The following is a 22702-nucleotide window of genomic DNA, read 5'->3' on the forward strand; positions in this document are numbered from 1 at the left end:
AAATAAAAATAAAAATCCCTGAAGTAATTGATTTAACTTTGTTTTTAATGTAGGAAGCCTGATGTTACTCTGGATTTTATGCTTCCAAGAAAAACAAGTTTGTCATCTGACAGCAATAAAACATTTTGCATGATCGGCCATTGTTTATCATCCCAAGAAGAATCTTTGCAATTGGCTGGAAAATGGGACCTGGGAAATTTACTCCTCTTCAATGGTATGTTTTTCCCCTTTAAAGCATTTTCAAGTTTTTCCTTCAGTTAACAAGTATTAAACTAAGTTAATTGTCCTGGATAAAGTATTTATCCCCGTTCCTTTACTTGTACTTAATAAGTACTGTATTTCCTAGATTCCAAGATGTACTGTTTTAACATATTTATAATCTAAGTGGTTCTTATAATTGATACATATATTTAATGCAAAGGCACATATCCTCCCCCACCCCACTGCCAAAGAGAAGCTTATATTAAATCACTTTATAATCCTAGAAAATGCATTATAGCAGGTAAAGTTAGACTGGCTGTCTCTCTTACTTATAATTTTAGTATATTATATAAAAATACCAAATTTTAGGTGAAGAAGAAATACATGATTTTTAAAAATGTATTACTCAACCTGCCACATAATAGCATTTAGACAGTGTTTATTGAATAAATAGATGGATGGATGAAGGAGTAATGATACCAATCCATATGTTGTTTTTAAAAGGAATTCACTGAGATAAAATTTCCATTTGCAAAAAAAAAAAAAAAAGGACAAAACCAAAAAATCCCTATTTTTAGCTTAAAGAACAAATATAAATATTATTACTTTATTTTACCAAGAGTTTTACAGATAACTTTATATATATACATATATATATATTAATTCATCTTACATCCAGAGTTGCTATAGATTACTTGCTCATTACACCAATTTGAAAATTGAGGCTTTATTAATTTTGAAAGATACAGTGAACAACTAAAGAATCTAGCAAAAACCCTCTGATTTCTTATTTTTATGAAAAATTCTGGAGTATTTTAAATAAGGAACTTTTTTTTTTTTTTGCTATTCAGGGGCTAAGATTGGCTCGCAAGAGGCATTTTATCTGTATGCTTGTGGACCCAACCATACGTCCATAATGCCATGTAAATATGGCAAGCCTGTGAATGACTACTCCAAGTACATTAATAAAGAAATTTTGCAATGTGAACAAATCAGAGAACTTTTTATGACCAGCAAAGATGTGGACATTGGTCTTTTAATTGTAAGTTTTCATTTTATAGGTTTTAACTTTTTAGAAACTGTTATGTATGTTTATTGAATGTGAATTAGCTGTGATTTGATTTTTAGAGTTTTTCTGTTTCTCAACATTTTCTTTACTTACAAATGTTTTTCTTTTTAATTAAAATACTTTGACTTCCTCAAAATTTGTTTTCAGGTTTCAAATTTTCATCTGCTTTTCCTTGGAACTATATTTCTATACTAAGTATTAGTTTAGGTTATACCTGTTGTTAATCATTCGAGAAAAACATTTATGATATAACATATAATACATGTTAGCCTTAAAAATTGCTTATTATATTTCCTTTCCATACTTATAAATAAGTGCTAATTTTTATTTATATTAATTTTAATTATACATATTCAGATTTTAGAATATTTATTCTTTAATACAACAGCAGCTAGAATTTTGCTTTCAAATTATTGCTGATTCTGCTTATATGAGACTTTTGATTGCATTTTATATATTATTCTAATATATTGTTATACTAATACACAGTTTAGGAGTATTGTGATAGATACTTTTCATTATAGCAACTAGGAAACTGATCCTTCATAGTCTAAAACATGTAAGTCTTGAGTGGTATTAAGTATCTGTGGTAAAATAGATATAGAATTTAACTAAAGATCTGGTATTAGACCCACAATCTTTTTCTCCGTAAGGAATATTCAGAAATGGAGATTAAGGGCATTTTGGCTGTCCACTGTTATTGAATGGGGGCCAGAGATTGTAAATATTCTATAACGCACGGGTAGTATCCAACCAGAATCACCCAGAGGACTTGCCAAAACATAGATTGCTTCAGTAGATCTGAAGTGTGGCCCAAGAATTTGCATTTTTGACAACTTCCCAGGTGATGCTGCTGCTCTTGGTTGGGGCCCACATACTGAGTATCTCTGCTTTAGGAAGACCAAGGAGCTCGTACAATGGATGTTTGTTCAGATAATTTTAGCTCTCTAGTTTTTGGTTAATCCCTTTTTCACAAAAAAATACGTATTCTTAACCTTTTATTTTGCCTGAAAAGAATGGAGGTTATAATTCATAAAATTCAACAGAAATTATCACAAGTAAAAATTATACAGGTTTTATGTGAAAAATCTTTTTTGAAAGCATATTTTTTTAAGCCTGACTTTTTTAGCTTGCTATTTTGGGGTTATGAGACATCAGTAAGAGGTCAGACAGACATGGTGCCCTCCTAGCAAGGTGTTGGTATCAGATGGGACTTGTTTCAGATAATTGGCATTTTACCAGATTTTTAATGAAAACTACTGTAGATTTATGATTTTGTTTTACCCAGCATAATCATGTACAGTAGACTGTGTCATCAGTTTGGTTGGTCTGCAAAGGTGCTAGATGATGTCTGATGAAACTATACTTGCATCACGGTGGTGAAAATGATGGAAGCCCAGAGCCCCCAGCTGCTACACCATTTTCCACAAGCGTGATCTTCTGTAGCGGCCTCCATTGAGAGCACCTCAGAGTTCATTTTGTTTTTAAAGTTTACCATAATTTTTAAAGTAATTGATAGAATATTTGACAGAGAGCTAGAACCTAATCAAAACTACCCTTTGGTTGGGATAAATACTCACTTTGTTAGGTATGCTGATAGTTTGGAGTTTTATTCTAGTGGAAAGAATGCTCTAGTTTATAGAGTCATATTTAAAATGAGTAGGCAGCCCATGAGCAAATTCAATACCAAAATACGTTTGAATACATTGACCCAGAGTCCCATCTCATAGGGTTGTAACGATTGGTTACTATTTATAAATGCATAGAACAGTTCATAGAACATGAGTACGGTAGGGATTTGTTACTGGTGATAGGTGTAATTTCATGTTTATTCTCAAAAGATCAAAGCTGGAATTTTTCTCAGCCTTCATATGGTTTACATGTATTGACCACTCCTAAATGAAATGGGTCTTTTTCTTTGTGGAGAGCTGTCTTGCTTCTCATGTCTATCTTTGTTTTGTGCAGTGACTGTCTTTTTTAAAACAAAGAAAAAGATTTTTTGCTTGTCTTTTCACTTTGAAATAATCCATTTGCTAGTTGATAATGTACTTTTTAAACTGTTTAGTTATTGAAGGAAAATATTTGTGTTTCAGGAAAGTCTTTCAGTTGTATATACAACTTACTGTCCTGCTCAGTACACCATCTATGAGCCAGTTATTAGACTTAAAGGTCAAATGAAAACCCAACTCTCTCAAAGACCCTTCAGCTCAAAAGAAGTTCACAATATCTTATTAGAACCTCATCATCTAAAGAATCTCCAGCCCACTGAATGTAAAACCCTTCAAGGCATTCTGCATGAGATTGGTGGAACTGGTATATTTGTCTTTCTCTTTGCTAGGGTAAGAATCACTGATTGTAAATTTATTTAAAGAGAAACTACTTCTTTATTATTGATAACTTTTAGGATTCTTTTTTGATTAACAGTAAAGCTATGTATCAACTATATTAAACTTTCAAGATTAAAAAAGCACACATTGTTTAGAATGTCATCAAAGTTTCTACCACAATAATTTTTTTGTTAAAATTTCTTTTTAATTTATGAAGATTTGGGACTTCCTTGGTGTTCTTGTGGTTGATTTTCCACTCCCAATGCCAAGGGCACAGGTTCGATCCCTGGTCAGGGAACTAAGAATCCTGCATGCCACGTGGTCCAGCCAAATAAATAAATTAATTAAATAATTTATGAAGATGTCAGAGTCTTCTGTTATCTAGAAATGTAATTAGAACCATTAACTATTAAGTGTATAAGATTTAATATTGCCAATGAGAAAAAAAAATGCTATAATAAAAATAGAGAAGAAATGTATTTCTTAAAACAAGATTTGTGAAACTTGTTTTTCCCTTGAAACTTCCATATGCTTGGAGAAAAATAAAGGTCAACAAATAAGTACAAAAATAACTCATTTGGGATTGAAATTTTTTGAAAGAGAAGGAGAAAGTCAAAAAGTTTGACTCACACCATGGATACTGTTTTAGAGAATTAAGTTTATTTATCTGTTGTGTTTAGCCATCTGTGGACTGGAACAATCTCTTTCCTGAGGTGGAGTAGACAGTGGTTGTACATGACTGTTTCAAGGACTGCTGAAATCCAAATAGAGGGTACAAATGGTCTCGCTTCAGTACGAATCATTTCTACTTCCTTGTGGTCCAAATCCTTGTTTAATTAAAGCAACCCTGATCTTTTTCACTTCCAAATTTTATGCTTAAGTGTAACTTCTGCACCATTGTCATATGTCTCCCTTTCTTTTTTTTCTTTAGTGGGGGCACCTTTGATTACTTTTGTAATAAGAGACATATCAATGTTAGTTGTTATTGTTACTGTGCTTATAAAATAAATACTTGGTTAGCATTTGACCTGCCATACTCTAAGCTTTCTTTCTTTTTCTTTTTCCATTTTTAATAGCTTTTTTGCATGTAGTATCTAGTTGAATAGATAGTAAACTAGTGTTTTAAAATAAAAACTTTTCATTTAACTTCTCATCAACATTTTGTGATCTACTTTTATAGCTTTGTATAATTTCAAAATGTGTATACTTGGTTTTTCCTTTTTCATCAAGTTTAGTCGGTTCGGTTCAGTTGCTCAGTTGTGTCTGACTCTGCAACCTCATGGACTGCAGCACACCAAACTTCCCTGTCCATCACCAACTCCCAGAGTTTGCTCAAATTCATGTCCATCAAGTCAGTGATGCCATCCAGCCATCTCATCCTCTATCGTCCCCTTCTCCTCCTGCCTTCAATCTATCCCAGCATCAGAGTCTTTTCCAATGAGTCAGTTCTTTGCATCAGGTGGCCAAAGTATTGGAGCTTCAGCATCAGTCCTTCCAGTGAATATTCAGGACTGATTTCCTTTAGGATTGACTGGTTGGATCTCCTTGCAGTCCAAGGGACTCTCAAGAGTCTTCTCCAGTACCACAGTACAAAAGCATCAATTCTTTGGTGCTCAGCTTTCTTTATGGTCGAACTCACATCCATACATGACGACCGGAAAAACCATAGCTTTGAATAGATGGACCTTTATTGGCAAAGTAATGTCTGCTTTTTAATATGCTATCTAGGTTGATCATAACTTTTCTTCCAAGGAGCAAGCGTCTTAATTTCATGGCTGCAGTCACCATCTGCAGTGATTTTGGAGCCCAAGAAAATTAAGTCTGTCACTGTTTCCATTGTTTCCCCATCTATTTGCCATGAAGTGATGGAACCGGATACCATGATCTTCATCTTTTGAATGTTGAGTTTTAAGCCAACTTTTTAATTCTCCGCTTTCACTTTCATCAAGAGGCTTCTTTAGTTCCTCTTTGCTCTCTGCCATAAAAGTGGTGTCATCTGCATATCTGAGGTTATTTCTATTTCTCCTGACAATCTTGATTCCAGCGTGTGCTTCATCCAGCCTGGCATTTCACATGATGTACTCTGCATATAAAATAAATATTAAAGTTAAATAAGCAGAGTGACAATTTACAGCCTTGACATATGCCTTTGCCAGTTTTGAACCACTTTACCTGCTTCCTGAGAAATGGAACATTGTTCCATGTCAGTTTCTAACTGTTGCTCCTTGATCTGCACACAGATTTCTCAGGAAGCAGGTAAAGTGGTCATCTCTTGAAGAATTTTTCAGTTTTTTGTGATCCTCAGAAAGGCTTTAGTGTAGTCAATAAAACAGAAGTGGATATTTTTCTGGAATTTTCTTGCCTTTTCTGTGATCCAGCGGATGTTGGCCATTTGATCTCTAGTTTCTCTGCCTTCTCTAAATCCAGCTTGAACATCTGGAAATTCTTGGTTCACGTACTGTTGAAGCTTAGCTTGGAGAATTTTGAACATTACTTTGCTAGTGTTTGAGATGAGTGCAATTGTGTGGTAGTTTGAATGTTCTTTGGCATTGCCTTTCTTTGGGATTAAAATGAAAACTGACTTTTTCCAGTCCTGTGGCCACTGCTAAGTTTTCCAAATTTGCTGGCATATTGAGTGCAACACTTTCACAGCATCATCTTTTAGAATTTGAAATAACACAGCTGGAATTCCATCACCTCCACTAGCTTTGTTCATAGTGATGCTTCCTAAGACCCACTTGACTTCACACTCCAGGATGTCTGGCTCTAGATGAGTGATCACACCATCGTGGTTATCTGAGTCATTAAGATCTTTTTTGTATAGTTCTTCTGTGTTTTTTTGACACCTTTTCTTAATATCTTCTGCTTCTGCTAGGTCCATACCATTTCTGTCTTTTATTGAGCCCATCTTTGCATGAAATGTTCCCTTGGTGTATCTAATTTTCTTGAATAGATCTCTAGTCTTTCTCGTTCTGTTGCTTTTCTATATTTCTTTGCATTGATCACTTAGGAAGGCTTTCTTATCTCTCCTTGCTATTCTTTGGAACTCTACATTCAGATGGATATGTCTTTCCTTTTCTCTTTTGCCTTTCACTTCTCTTCTTTTCTCAGCTATTTGTAAGGCCTTCTCAGACAACCATTTTGCCTTTTTGCATTTCTTTTTCTTGGGGATGGTTTTGTTCACCACCCCCTGTACAATGTTACGAACCTCCATCCATAGTTCATCAGACACTCTATCATCAGATCTACTCCCTTAAATCTATTTGGCACTTCCACTGTATAATCAGAAGGGATTTGATTTAGGTCATACCTGAATAATCTACTGGTTTTCCCTACTTTTTTCATTTAGGTCTGAGTTTTGCAATAGGGAGTTCATGATCTGAGCCACAGTCAGCTCCCGGTCTTGATTTTGCTCACTGTATAGAGCTTCTCCATCTTTGACTGCAAAGAATATAATCAATCCAATTTTGGTATTGACCATGTGGTGACGTTCATGTCAGGGAGGCCTGGCGTGCTGCAATTCATGGGATCGCAAAGAGTCAGACACGACTGAGCGACTGAACTGAACTGAACTGAGAGTCGTCTCTTGTGTTGTTCGAAGAGGGTGTTTTGCTAAGACTGGTGCATTCTCTTGTTGAAACTCTGTTAGCCTTTCTGCTGCCTTTGTGCTGTACTCCAAAACCAAACTTGCCCATTACTCTGGGTATCTCTTGACTTCCTACTTTTGCATTCCAGTCCCCTATGATGAAAATGATGTCTTGTTTTAGTGTTTGTTCTAGAAGGTCTTGTAGGTCTTCATAGAACCTTTGAACTTCAGCTTCTTCAGCATTAGAGGTTGGGGCATCATTTTATTTTGATTACTCTTACACAGTGATGATCCCAAGAAAAATGATTAATTTTTTATCTCACATACATATAGGATCTTGCCAAAAAGAATTTTAAACTATGTTTTTACATACAGAAACTCTGTTCAGTATCATTCTTCCCCTACAAAAGTAAAATTCAGTTTCCTTAAAACCCTTACAGGTATAGCCTACCTCTTGAGCTTAATCTCCTCCATCCAGGTTGCAGCCAGATAGGCAGCCTGCAGCCTCCTAGACGTACTGTGAATCCAATCTTCATCTCTCTCCTGACTGCATCCCACCCTTAGACACCTGTTTATCCCTGCTTCCTGTGGTTTTGCTCTCTCTCCCAGTGATCTTCTTCACATAGGCTTCACATCCTGAGCAGGGTGGAGTCAGAAGTAGTTTTTGTGCTCTCATGCATTCATATTGTCTCACTCTTCTTTGCCTTTTCAAATCATAATAGGATGTTTGTTTCCTACATATAGTAGTTGCCAGAAAGCATTGGGGGAATTGAAGTACAAGTCACAATCCTTAGTTTTTATTCTTACGTCTTATGTTTTGACCTATCAGCAGGCCCCACTGGAGGTAGGTAGTCTGCCTGTTTACAGTCTGAGCAGTCTATTTCATCTTCCACAGCATAGAACATAGAGCCTGTTTGTTGACTAAGCATCAAAAATATGAGGCATTTTGCTGACACTTCAGATCACCAATAAAATGCTACTGACTTCTAAATATCAATGTTATTATAGTTAATTTATAGCATATTTGAGACATAAGAGCATGGAACTTATTGGTTTTATTTGTTTACAATTCTTAAGTAATTACAAACAGTGTCAGCAATAAAAAATAAACTTTCAAATAAAACTGATAGGTTGGTATTACATAATGGAAGATAACCCCACATGTTAAATTTTTAATCTCAAAAAATTAGAAAAAATTTATCTACTTTTTTTTTTTAGGTTGTGGAACTCAGTAGCTGTGAAGAAACTCAAGCGTTAGCATTGAGAGTTATACTCTCATTAATTAAATACAACCAACAGAGAATACATGAGTTAGAAAACTGTAATGGACTTTCCATGATTCATCAGGTGTTGATCAAACAAAAATGCATTGTTGGCTTTCACATTTTGAAGGTACATTCTCATAAAACTTATTCTAAGGGTTTCGTATGCAGTGACACTTACCTCTTCATTAAGTCTCCTGGTAATAGAGTTTCGTGTTTCAGTTATTTCTGAAGAAAATTAAGGAAACTTGATAGTATGTGTTTAATCAAACGAAGGCTCTTCTGGGTTTTTCGTCATTTAAATAATTACATTTTCATTTCCTTTAAAACATTTTAGAAGAATATAAGAAAAAATTAAGATTTTTAGATCTTGATAAGCCAATGATACCTCCTGGGCTGGCCCCTCCTTCTGTAGACTGGTGATAGTGACTCATATAGACTGCTGCTTGCTTCAGCCCACAGGTATGGGGGCGAACCCAGTTCTCCAGACACCTAGTGCTGTGCAGTTCTCAGGAGGCAGTGCTGCTGTAGAGTTATTATCTTAAAGCCGTATTAGCTTTTTACTGTGATTCAGCTGTAATCACATATTTAAATACCTTTCCAATTAAAAGCACTTGGTAACGTTGTGAAAGTATTTCTTCCCGAGGGTTCTAGTATTAAGGCAAAAGACCAATGCCTGTTCCCATGCCCCCAGACTCCAACTCTTAAAGTGAGCAAGATCCATACACTTGTGGCATGAATACTTCTTAGAAAAAGTTTAAAATTCAACAGATTCATTGAATTTTAAATATAGGGTATAGTTTATTTTACTCCATATTTGAAACTAAATAGTCATTTATAAATATTTGAAATTTGGGGGTTTTCTTATTACTTCAATTGTTTTACAAAACAAGGTAAAGATACCTTGTGAATTGCTGAGTTATTCAGTAGTTTTCTTTTGAATTTAATGTTATGACTGCTAAGATTGAAAGCTTAATATTTCTGTTGAATTTTTGGATTGATTATTGATGCATCTTGTATTAATGCTGTTTTTCTGTAGACCCTTCTTGAAGGTTGCTGTGGTGAAGATATCATTCATATCAATGAGAATGGAGAACTTAAGTTGGATGTAGAGTCTAATGCTATAATCCAGGATGTTAAACTGTTAGAGGAACTATTGCTAGACTGGAAGATATGGAATAAAGCAGAGGCATGTACTTTATGTGGCTAAAAAGCGTTTGTTATGAATTTACCCTCTTAGCAATTTTTACATGTACAGTACTAACCATATACACTTTGTCATATGGCAGATCTCTAGAACTTTTTCATTTGGTTTGACTACCCAGTGGACAACAGCTCCCCATTTCCCTTCCCCCGAGTCCCTGGCAGCCACCATTCTACATTCTGTTTCTTTGGTTTGATTGTATTAGATATTTAATACAAGTGGAATCATTCAGAGTTTGCCTTTTTGTGATTGGCTTATTTGACTTAGCATTGTGTCCTCAAGGATTATCCGTGTTATAACATATGACAAGACTGTTTTCTTTCTTACACTATTCCATTGTATGTGTTTTCCACATTTTCTTTATCTGTTCATCTGTCATGGACACTTAGGTTGCTTCCACATTTTGGCTATTGTGAATTATGCTGCCGTGAACATAAATGTGCAGAGATCTCTCTGAGATCCTGTTTTCAGTTATTTTAGACACATATGCAAAAGTAGGATTGCTGAGTCATATAGTAATTCTAATTTTTAAAAAACAGAATTACTATACCATACTATTTTCTGTAAGAGAGGCACCATTTTACAGTCCTACCAGCAATGTGCAAAGGATCCAATTTCTTTACCTGCTGCTGCTGCTGCTGTTAAGTTGCTTCAGTCATGTCTGACTCTGTGCGACCCTATAGACGGCAGCCCACCAGGCCCCGCCGTCCCTGGGATTCTCCAGGCAAGAACACTAGAGTGGGTTGCCTTTTCCTCCTCCAAATTTCTTTACCTGCTTACCAACAATTGTTATTTTTTGATAGTGTCTATTCTGTAGAATATGAGGTAGTAATAATAACTTGTAGTTTTGATTTGCATTTCCCTGATGATTGGTTGATGAAGAGCATCTTTTCATATACTTATTGACCCTTTGTATATGTTCTTTGGAAAGATGTCCATTCAGGTCATTTGATTATTTTTTTATTGAGTTATTTGATTTTCTGTTAATGAGTTGTAGGAGTCATTTATATATTCTACATACTAATCCCTTATCTCATATATGGTTTATAAGCGTTTTCTCCCATTTTGTATATTGCCTTTTCACTTTGTTGACTGTTTTCTTTGCTGCACAGAGAAACAAATGCTTTTAAATATTCATCTAATCAGTCTTCTCAAAAACAAAACAAATTTACTGCTTCAGTGTAGCATTAATTGTAAATGGAAATCTAGAGATTAATTTCTGTGCAAGGTTTTAGACAGCCATAGATAATGTTGATCTGGAGAGTCAGGATCAGAACTTTGGCTGCAGGTAGTAAAGTAGTTGGAGAAGGCAATGGCACCCCATTCCAGTACTCTTGCCTGGAAAATCCATGGATGGAGGAGCCTGGTAGGCTGCAGTCCATGGGGTCGCTAAGAGTCGGACATGACTGAAGCGACTTAGCAGCAGCAGTAGCAGCAGTAAAGTAGTTAGAGCAGTACTCATGCTGGAAAACACTTGAATCAATTAGAGACTTGCATTTACCATAAACTCTGAAAGGGAATCCTGCTAAGAGTGTGTAGAGTTGAGTCAAGGAGAGGGAAACGGACACACTTCTGAGTAGGGGAGCCATGTTGTCCAGAAGTCAGAGCTGTATCCGTTTGCGGAGCAAGGCTATGAAGTCTTGGCTTCATGGTAGGCATAAACTAAGGAGCATGCTTTGATCTTAGATCTAGGCAATCTTAACAACAGGATGATGGATTGTGTGGTCTTCACAAGGACCCAGCAAGGAAAGTGAATGTGGGGCTTTTTCCTTCTGCCCTAGCTAAAGTATAGTTTTTATGGTTTGGTTCGTAGAGCCTCCTCAGTTCTAGTGTAGACTGTAGATTGTCTAGAGTTATTTAGAGTGTAACACCATTATCATCAAATGCAACTGAAGACCAGTTCAACGTGTATACCTTTACAATTTTAAAATATTTGGTTGCTTCCAAATTTGGCAACAGTCACCCCAGACTTACTATCAATAACAAGTTATGAAGCTAAAGAAAACTTTTCTAATCTATCATTAACAAAAATAAATTTTGACCAAACATGCTAGAGGAGAGACAGATTATTTTTCTATTCTCCCTGTATAAAATTATATTACCAAATTATTGTTATATGAAGAAGCAGTCCAAGAATATGCTCCTACAAAATACAGGCGTAAGTATTATGGAGCTGTGTCAAGCAGCTAGCTTTTTCTAGATTTTATGGTATTTTTCAGTTTTTAAAACTTTCTATTTCATTGTGACTTCTCATTCTGAATAAATTCTCTTTCAGAATTTCAGAATGCACATCTCCATGTACATTCACATATAATATATATGCATTTGTGAGCTTCTCTGTTGGCTCAGCAGTAAAAAATCTGCCTGCCAATGCAGGAGACACAGGTCCAACCCCTGCATCAGGAAGATGCCCTGGAGAAGGAAATGACAACCCACTCCAGTATTCTTGCCTGTGAAATCCTCTGGACAGAGGAGCCTGATGGGCTACAGTCTATGGGTCACAAAGAGTTGGACACCACTTAGCAACTAAACAATAACAACATATATACGTATGTATAAAAATACCCATGATGTTGCAAGGAGAGAAAGCTAACGAACATAGGGATAGTAAATGCAAACAGATTGGATCGAAGGCGGTATGAATATAAACATGTAATAAAGAAATAGCTTAATTGTAGATTATAAGACTGAATCTTAACTAAAAATTGACAGCTGTGTTAGTATTTCAAAAGAGGATGCTAATTTGAGCATTAAAAAATTTTGACTAATAAGCAAAGTATTTTTTGGTCAAATTCAAAACTGGTATACATGGATACTTCTATGGATTTGAGATAAAATTTTCTTTCTTTTTTTTTTTTAATTTTCTTTTTTAATTGCTTTTTTAGCTGAGTTGTTCTGGTTTTTGTTCATTGGTTGTCTGGTTGTTGGTTTACTTAGGCACTATTCTGTTTTAATATTCTTTTTCAGTCCTGAATCAGGTTTTCATATTTGAGCTGCTTTGTCTTCAAATTTTCATATGCCTTTTTCTTTCAGGGCTTCTTGATCCTGTCCTGTTAAGAGAGAGGCCTTGGTTAGAATAGTATGATTAAGTCTATCAATTCCTTGGCCTTTTCATTATTCATTTCCATCATATAATGGCAGGAAAAACAGCAAACCTACAACCAAAACCCGTTAATTTTGCTTTTTGTTGATAGCTTTGTTGAAAGATCATTTGAAGTAATAAAATGAGGTGAAGATTATCTTTCAGTAGTGGTTGTCTATGTAAGATTTCTTTTTCACTATTATTGTGAATACTATGGGAGAAGCATTTTAAAGTACCTTAAGAGGATGCTAATTATTTAAACTGCATGTTTAGTAACTGTGTGGAGGATTCTAGAATTTGGACTTAAAAGTAAATTAATCCAAAAATTCAGAATTTCTACACTGTCAGTAAATATTTTCAATTTAGTACATTTTTTTTCCTAAAAGTATTTGATTAAATGCTGAGTACACAAATTAGCATTGAAGTCTATATGTTTTTAATAATGCTCTTTGAAAATAAATTATTTGCAAACAATTTATATGGATAATGTGTTTCTCTGTAGTAAATAGTAAATAAGTTCCCTAAGATAATTCATCTTTTGAAAATACTGTACATCATTTAATGCCACAGAAAGGTTAGTGTCCTAAAGCCCCTAATGCAGCATTGCATTGAACATAAATTTTTAGAAATGACCTATTGTCAAAAAAAAAAAATAATCTGGGAATAAATTTTTAGATTTGCTTTTTCAGACAGATTTAATCTTTGACAAATTGTGAGTGTTTACACAATGTTAAATTGATGTATTGCATGTCTTCTAAAAAGCACGAGCCATGTTTTTCAGTAACCCTGTGCATATGTTTGTTTTCTCAGCACGGTGTTTGGGAAACTCTGCTGGCAGCCCTAGAAGTCCTCATCAGAGCAGACCACCAGCAGCAGATGTTTAATATTAAGCAGTTATTGAAAGCTCGAGTGGTTCATCACTTTCTACTGACTTGCCAGGTTTTGCAGGTACTCCTTATGTAACTTTACTTCTGGAGGTATTTTCTGCAGTGGTTTTTGTTTAATAACTGAATACCATGGACTGAAATTCTGTGGGACTTCCAATGAAATTTTTTCTATGAAAGAGGTAAAGAAAATAGGCAGAGAGAGGAGAACCTGCCCAGACAGGGGTGGTCTCTAGAGCCAAATAAGGTAGGAAGTTCCTGGAAAATGTGGACAGAGAGAATGCCATCAGCTTGGAAATTCTTAATAGCTTACAAGATTTCATCAGAATGAAGAAGGCAAGACCCAGATTTCTGGGAACTTTAAGCATGTGTGGTAGGTGGATCATCGGAGGTAGTGAGAATACATGATTATTAAGTCCAACAGCAAAAGAAAAGAGAAACAGACTGTTAACAAAAGCTTCACAGTAGGTCAATTTAAGGGTTTTTTGTTTCTTTTTTTAATGAGGTAGGATACCAGTGACTATTTGTAAGGAGTCAGTGGAGAGGGCAAAGTTGAAGAAGCTTAGACTGGGCTGAACTCAGGAATGAGTAATTGAAGTGGTGACCAGGAGCACTGGGAAGTCACAGGGGTACGATTTAGAAAAAAAAAAAAAAAAAGATGGTTGAGGCAGAAATAACACTGAATTGCAAGTTCGGAGATCTATGTTCTTGTCTTGACTTGGCCATTGTGAGATCTTGACTGACTTTTGTAGACTCCTCTTCTCTCCGTATATCTGAGGTAGTCAAACTAACCTGTGTTAAAGTTAATATCTAGATTTTAAGTTTTCTGATTCAGCAATACAAAAGAATATATGAAGAAGAGTGGATGCAGAGATATACTGTGTATTTGGACAGAGAGGAAAGATCTAGCCTTGATCTAAAAGCCAGCTGCTATGCACTGGGGAGGTGGAGTTGGAATATATAAGTAATTTATTTATATCTGTCTTTATTTTTGGCAATAATGTAGCATTCTGCCAGGTCTGATTATTCCAGGCAGTAGATGATGCAGTAGAAGGAGATCAAAGGTCTGAGTTTGAGTTGTGCTGCACTACTGAGATGTTTTCTGTGTGGTTTAAGTTAGTCATACAATCACTTCAGGCCTTCATACTGTAGAAATGAAGATAAAACCTCTCTGAGCTGTTGCGAGTAATAACTTTGTAGACTGGAACATACTCTGTTCATGTAACCAGTTTTGTCTATCAGAAATTTTCTCTTTTAAACCCAAACTAGTAGTAGCAGAAGCAGTAGTGATAATAGTACTAGTAGTAGCTAACATTTATATGGGGCCATTGGCTTTAATAAATTTTAATAGCAAGATTGCTTGAATAGAGAAATAGCAACTCAGTTTTATGGTAAATATCTAGTCTAGAGCAGGAAACCAACACAGTTCTATCTTAAACAGAATTATCTTGCTTAAATGAGAAATGTTAGTTAAGTTGACAGTTCTTTTTAAATTAAGGAGAGTTTTTTTTTTTTTTTTTTCCAGGAACACAAAGAGGGGCAGCTTACATCCATGCCCCAAGAGGTTTGTAGATCCTTTGTGAAAATTACAGCAGAAGTCCTTGGATCTCCTCCGGATTTGGAATTATTGACGATTATCTTCAATTTCCTTTTAGCAGTTCATCCTCCTACTAATACTTATGTTTGTCACAACCCCACAAACTTCTATTTTTCTTTGCACATAGGTAGGTATAATCATTTTTGTTTGATCTTGGCTGTTTCCACTTTCGTTTTTTTCTTCCCATTTGATCCATGTTTGCTTCATATTCATTGAATGGCCTCTGTGCTAGAAACTGCTCAGTTACACACTGGAAATGGGACAGGACAGAGGTCCATACAGTGAACCAGACATAGTCTGTACCTTCAGAGAGCTTAAAAACCAAGAGGTGAGGGTAAATGTATGTGCTGAAATAATTATAATAAATAACATCTGGCAAGTACCTTATAGATACAAAAGAAATGATCTGATTTCAGGAGAGTTAGGGTTTCATCAGACAGATATGGAGAGAGATTTAATAGATTAATAATCTCCCATGGGCATTAGAGAATTACTATCAGGTGAAGAGAGTGACTTAAAGCAAGGAAAAATAGAGAAAATAAAGAATAATGAATTTTACCTAATATAGGAGATTTGTAAAGGAGAAGGCAATGGCAACCCACTCCAGTACTCTTGCCTGGAAAATCCTATGGATGGAGGAGCCTAGTAGGCTACAGTCCATGTGGTCGCAAAGAGTAGGACACAACTGAGCGACTTCACTTTCACTTTTCACTTTCATACATTGGAGAAGGAAATGGCAACCCACTCCAGTGTTCTTGCCTGGAGAATCCCAGGGACGAGGGAGCCTGGTGAGCTGCCGTCTCTGGGGTCGCACAGAGTCGGACACGACTGAAGCATCGCAGCAGCAGCAGAGAAATAGTATCATAAATATAGCTTGGGATCATCATTTATTCAACCACACACAAAATCATATTAAATGAGTCCTTGAATATAAGATCAGAGAACTTAAACCTGTGTTCTACTCAGGAGTAATTGAAGAATTTTGTTTTGTTGTGTTTGTTTTGAGCCAAAGAATATGATACCAGTTCAGTTCAGTTCAGTCGATCAGTCGTGTCTGACTCTTTGTGACCCCATGAATCGCAGCACTCCAGGCCTCCCTGTCCATCACCAACTCCCAGAGTTCACTCAGACTCACATCCATCGAGTCAGTGATGCCATCCAGCCATCTCATCCTCTGTGGTCCCCTTCTCCTCCTGCCCCCAATCCCTCCCAGCATCAGACTCTTTTCCAGTGAGTCAACTCTTCACATGAGATGGCCAAAGTACTGGAGTTTCAGCTTCAGCATCATTCCCTCCAAAGAAATCCCAGGGCTGATTTCTTTCAGAATGGACTGGTTGCATCTCCTTGCAGTCCAAGGGACTCTCAAGAGTCTTCTCCAACACTATAGTTCAAAAGCATTAATTCTTCGGTGCTCAGCCTTCTTCACAGTCCAACTCTCACATACAAACATGACCACAGGAAAAACCATAGCTTTGACTAGACGAACCTTTGTTGCAAAGTAATGTCTCTGCTTTTCAATATGCTGTCTAGGTTGGTCATAACTCTCCTTCCAAGGAGTAAGCGTCTTTTAATTTCATGGCTGCAGTCACCATCTGCAGTGATTTTGGAGCCCAAAAAAAGAAAGTCTGACACTGTTTCCACTGTTTCCCCATCTATTTCCCATCAAGTGATGGGACTGGATGCCATGATCTTCATTTTCTGAATGTTGAGCTTTAAGCCAACATTTTCACTCTCCACTTTCACTTTCATCAAGAGGCTTTTTAGTTCCTCTTCACTTTCCTGCCATAAGGGTGGTGTCATCTGCATATCTGAGGTTATCGATATTTCTCCCGGCAATCTTGATTCCAGCTTGTGTTTCTTCCAGTCCAACGTTTCTCATGATGTACTCTGCATATAAGTTAAATAAGCAGGGTGACAATATACAGCCTGACGTACTCCTTTTCCTATTTGGAACCAGTCTGTTGTTCCATGTCCAGTTCTAACTGTTGCTTCCTGACCTGCATACAGATTTCTCAAGAGGCAGGTCAGGTGGTCTGGTATTCCCATCTCTTTCAGAATTTTCCACAGTTGATTGTGATCCACACAGTCAAAGGCTTTGGCATAGTCAATAAATCAGAAATAGATGTTTTTCTGGAACTCTCTTGCTTTTTTGATGATCCACTGGATGTTGGCAATTTGATCTCTGGTTCCTCTGCCTTGTCTAAAACCAGCTTGAACATCAGGAAGTTCACGGTTCACGTATTGCTGAAGCCTGTCTTGGAGAATTTTGAGCATTACTTTACTAGTGTGTGAGATGAATGCAATTGTGTGGTAGCTTGAGCATTCTTTGGCATTGCCTTTCTTTGGGATTGGAATGAAAACTGCCCTTTTCCAGTCCTGTGGCCACTGCTGAGTTTTCCAAATTTGCTGTCGTATTGAGTGCAGCACTTTCACAGCATCATCTTTCAGGATTTGGAATAGCTTAACCGGAATTCCATCACCTCCACTAGCTTTGTTCGTAGTGATGCTTTCTAAGGCCCACTTGACTTCACATTCCAGTATATCTGGCTCTAGATGAGTGATCACACCATCGTGATTATCTGGGTCGTGAAGATCTTTTTTGTACAGTTCTTCTGTGTATTCTTGCCACCTCTTCTTAATATCTTCTGCTTCTGTTAGGTCCATACCATTTCTGTCCTTTATCGAGCCCATCTTTGCATGAAGTGTTCCCTTGGTATCTCTAATTTTCTTGAAGAGATCTCTAGTCTTTCCCATTCTGTTGTTTTCCTCTGTTTCTTTGCATTGATTGCTGACGAAGGCTTTCTTATCTCTTCTTGCTATTCTTTGGAACTCTGCATTCAGATGCTTATATCTTTCCTTTTCTCCTTTGCTTTTTGCTTCTCTTCTTTTCACAGCTATTTGTAAGGCCTCCCCAGACAGCCATTTTGCTTTTTTGCAGTTCTTTTCCATGGGGATGATCTTGATCCCTGTCTCTTGTACAGTGTCACTAAGCTCATTCCATAGTTCATCAGGCACTCTATCAGATCTAGGCCCTTAAATCTATTTCTCACTTCCACTGTATAATCATAAGGGATTTGATTTAGGTCATACCTGAATGGTCTAGTGGTTTTCCCTACTTTCTTCAATTTAAGTCTGGATTTGGTAATAAGGAGTTCATGGTCTGAGCCACAGTCAGGTCCTGGTCTTGTTTTTGTTGACTGTATAGAGCTTCTCCATCTTTGGCTGCAAAGAATATAACCAATCTGATTTTGGTGTTGACCATCTGGGGATGTCCATGTATAGAGTCTTCTTTTGTGTTGTTGGAAGAGGGTGTTTGCTATGACCAGTGCATTTTCTTGGCAAAACTCTAATAGTCTTTGCCCTGCTTCATTCCGTATTCCAAGGCCAAATTTGCCTGTTACTCCAGGTGTTTCTTGACTTCCTACTTTTGCATTCTAGTCCCCTATAATGAAAAGGACATCTTTTTTGGGTGTTAGTTCTAAAAGGTCTTGTAGGTCTTCATAGAACCGTTGAACTTCAGCTTCTTCAGCATTACTGGTTGGGGCATAGACTTGGATTACTGTGATATTGAATGGTTTGCCTTGGAAACGAACAGAGATCATTCTGTCATTTTTGACATTGCATCTAAGTACTGCATTTTAGACTCTTTTGTTGACCATGATGGCTACTCCATTTCTTCTGAGGGATTCCTGCCCACAGTAGTAGATATAATGGTCATCTGAGTTAAATTCACCCATTCCAGTCCATTTTAGTTTGCTGATTCCTAGAATGTCAACGTTCACTCTTGCCATCTCCTGTTTGATCACTTCCAATTTGCCTTGATTCAAGGACGTGACATTCCAGGTTCCTATGCAATATTGCTCTTTACAGCATCGGACCTTGCTTCTATCACCAGTCACATCCACAGCTGGGTATTGTTTTTGCTTTGGCTCCCTCCCTTCATTCTTTCTGGAGTTATTTCTCCACTGATCTCCAGTAGTATATTGGGCACCTACTGACCTAGGGAGTTCCTCTTTCAGTATCCTATCATTTTGCCTTTTCATACTGTTCATGGGGTTCTCAAGGCAAGAATAGTGAAGTGGTTTGCCATTCCCTTCTCCAGTGGACCACAGTCTGTCAGATCTCTCCACCGTGACCCGCCCATCTTGGGTTGCCCCACGGGCATGGCTTAGTTTCATTGAATTAGACAAGGCTGTGGTCCTAGTATGATTAGATTGACTAGTTTTCTGTGAGTATGGTTTCAGTGTGTCTGCCCTCTGATGCCCTCTTGCAGCACCTACCATCTTACTTGGGTTTCTCTTACCTTGGGTGTGGGGTATCTCTTCACGGCTGCTCCAGCAAAGTGCAGCCACTGCTCCTTACTTTGGACGAGGGGTATCTCCTCACCGCCGCCTCAGTTATTACAATATAATTCAGCATAGAGGAACAACGTGCATAGAAGTGAGTTGAAGCTTAGGGAACAGATGAGACCACTGAAGAAAAGTGTTGGGAGAAACAAGGAAGCTAAGGATAGAATTATTGTTAATACTATTTAAAGGATGGAACAAGAAAGAGTAATCTCAGTATTTTTTTTAAAAATGGAATAATCAGACTTTTTAAAAAACTAAGAAAATGCAATGTGGTAAGAAAGCAAGCCAGAGAATACATTGAGAAAGCTAAATAGTAAATTTAGAGAGGGGAACTCATTGTAAACAGCCATTTTAAGCCATGTAATAGTGAATAAAATGATACAGCTGCAGTAAAAAGCCAAGTGAAATTATACAGCATGACTTTGTATTAGGTTCAGCAAACATCTAGTGAATAAAGTAATGTCAAGATTCTGGTAGCACAGAGTAGTTGCAAAGATGAGTAAAATGTGGTCTTACAGTCTAGTAAAGGGAAGAGAGGCATAAACAGGTAAGTATAACATGTAGAAAGCACAGCAGTGCATTGCAAGGGGCTATTTCCTGAAGGAGGAGATACCTGCTCTGAGTTGACTAGGAATTGAAGGGAAGGGCCTTCCAGGCAAAGCAAATGGCTTGGTGTTGCTGACATTAATGTAAGGAAGAAGGCTGGTAAGGGGGCATGGAGACAGCTCATGGAGATTGCTCTAGATGAGAAACTTGGACTTTATCCAGAGTGGTAAGGAGGCAACAGAGAGCCCCTGGAAGGTTTTAAGCAGAGCTTACCATTTGATGGAGAGAATGCTGGTAGCTATGAGGATTTGAGGGTGGCCAGATGTCCATCCTGGATATCATTGAGAAGTCTGTGATGATAATCCAGGTGAGGGGTGATAAAAGCCTGCATTATAGCACTGTGCTAGGGATGAGAAGAGTTCAAGAAACAAAGTCAGTATAACCTGGAGACTGACTTGACATGGGTAAAGGAAAGGTTGTGATCAAGGGTGGCTCCCAGATCCTGCATGGGAAACAGGTACTTCTACTATGGGAACCAGAGAACAAAACAGGAGTGAATTTAGGGCAGAAGGATGACTCACATTTAGATTTGTTGCATTTGTGTTGCATTTAAGAAATCAAGCTGTTGAATTTAGAAGTATGAAGCTCAGAAAGGAAGATTAAGCTGGATGTATTAATTTTTGGAGTCATACTGGGGCTGTGTAAAAACAGAAGACATAGACCTTCCCTCAAGTAATGAAGAAATGAACAGTCTCCTTCGAAAGATCATGTTAGCATATAAAAAGTGAACAGTTAGCTGTTACACTATAGAAATAACTATAAGTACAGTTGGAATTCAAAGAAAATAGAAGTTAATGTAGCTAATGTTAGTTAACAAAAGAGTCTAAAGTAAGAAATTGTAGAGTATCCTCACATATCAAAATGTGCATTAGTATAAAGTACACCATTTTTTTGACTTTGAATATTTTTGTACATGTTTGTATTTAATGACTTGCTTTTAACATTGTATTTTTGTCTTACCCGTTTTAAAAATTTTCTCAAAATTTATTTTGATTCTAGATGGCAAGATCTTTCAGGAAAAAGTACAATCAATCATGTACTTGAGGCATTCTAGCAGTGGAGGAAAGTCTGTTACTAGTCCTGGATTTATGATAATAAGCCCATCAGATTTTACTGCTTCACCACCTGAAGGTAAACAAACAAAGTGATAATGAAAGTGTAGCCCTTTCCTATTTAGTTCTGAATATAGATGCATGTTTGCACAGCCTGATAGACTAAATAAATGGAAAGCCAAACTTTAAAATTACAGAATATATTTAAGGATTCCATTTACTACTTTCTAATATTAGTAACTCACACTCAGTAGAGCAAGTAATTCTCAGGAGAGCTTAGGAGATAGATGAGGCTCATGCTATTTTATTCTGAAATTCTTTGTTCCCCTTTATCAGTCTTTCATTAGGCTTCTGATTTATTTTCTCATTTTCTTCAAAAACTTTGTCTTCAAAAACTGCTGTCTCCTTTCCATCTGAACTCATTCTGGACCATTTCACTTACCGTGTGAGTGGTCATCCGTACTGCAGCCTCATTGAGATCCTTGACCCTGGGGACCTTCCCTCTACTTTACCTTCCAGTCTGCTTGTGTCCATCTTGAACATCATCAAAGAACACTTCCCACCTCTGAAATTCCAGTCTCCCACTCTCTATGAAAACTTCCTATCTTTCTGGTTTCTTTTTCATCATCCCCAAGTTTTCTCTGCCTGTTTTCCTCTTTCAGCATAGATTTCACTAGCCAATGAAAGACTAGGTCCCACCTCCAGCTCTGATACAGATTATTAAATAGGCCAGTAAGATAGAGACATGGATACTAGGTGAAAGTATCTGGGTATTAAGCTCCAATTTTCTTTCTCTCCCAAAGAGTTTCAGTTATTCCCTAGCACATCTTATGGCCTTGTATTATAATTTTTAAGGCTGTGTTTTAATTAGTTTTATTTGGAATTTTTTAGGATATGTCATTTTTAAAATCGTTGAGCATCGTTCTGAAACTTTTTCTAGTACAATCATGCCCCCATTTTCTCCAGGTCACTTGAACAGACCCCTTTGGCAGCCTTATTCCTCCAGCCAAAATCCAGAAATAACTAGGAAGAACTTCTGAATTATGGAGCTATTCTGTTGCCACAGAGCCTGAGCTCTAAGCAGTTCATTCAGTCCTTATTTACTGTATATCAGTACTTTTCAAGTTTTAGATGCTGAAAAATCACCTGGAAAGCTTGTTAAAACACAGATCCCTGGGCCCCTGCCTTCTACATTCTGATTCAGTAGGTCTGGGATGGAGCGTGAGAATGTACATTTCCAGCAGCCACACAGCGGTGCTGATACCCGTGCTCCTGGCCCACAGACCACACCTTCAGGAGCGTTCATTTATGTCCCATACACTAAGGATGAGAGTGATGTTTCTCATCTCCTTCTGTGTAGAATATGAGGAGCAGAAAACTGGAGAGCTGTGGCAAGAAGAGAAAAACTGTTTCTTAATAATAGCAGCAAAAAGTGACTGCAGAAATGAGGAGTGAGAGAAGAGTCTAGGGACATTTAGCCTGG

At 37.1% G+C, this 22702-nt stretch overlaps 1 protein-coding gene across 3 annotated transcripts in view; it reads left to right on the top strand.

The window, feature by feature from the left end:
• LYST (lysosomal trafficking regulator) overlaps positions 1–22702 on the top strand; it is a 176076-nt gene that overhangs the window by 74711 nt on the left and 78663 nt on the right. For all 3 annotated transcript variants that reach the window (XM_070364844.1, XM_070364845.1, XM_005905646.3), the window contains 8 exons: positions 54–214; positions 1053–1243; positions 3364–3609; positions 8402–8575; positions 9485–9634; positions 13542–13679; positions 15141–15339; positions 21167–21298. In XM_070364844.1, the coding sequence (XP_070220945.1) occupies positions 54–214; positions 1053–1243; positions 3364–3609; positions 8402–8575; positions 9485–9634; positions 13542–13679; positions 15141–15339; positions 21167–21298 (1391 nt within the window). The remainder of the gene's footprint in view (positions 1–53; positions 215–1052; positions 1244–3363; positions 3610–8401; positions 8576–9484; positions 9635–13541; positions 13680–15140; positions 15340–21166; positions 21299–22702) is intronic.

The sequence above is a fragment of the Bos mutus genome, chromosome 28, assembly GCF_027580195.1.
Source record: "Bos mutus isolate GX-2022 chromosome 28, NWIPB_WYAK_1.1, whole genome shotgun sequence".
Classification (NCBI taxonomy): Eukaryota; Metazoa; Chordata; class Mammalia; order Artiodactyla; family Bovidae; genus Bos; species Bos mutus.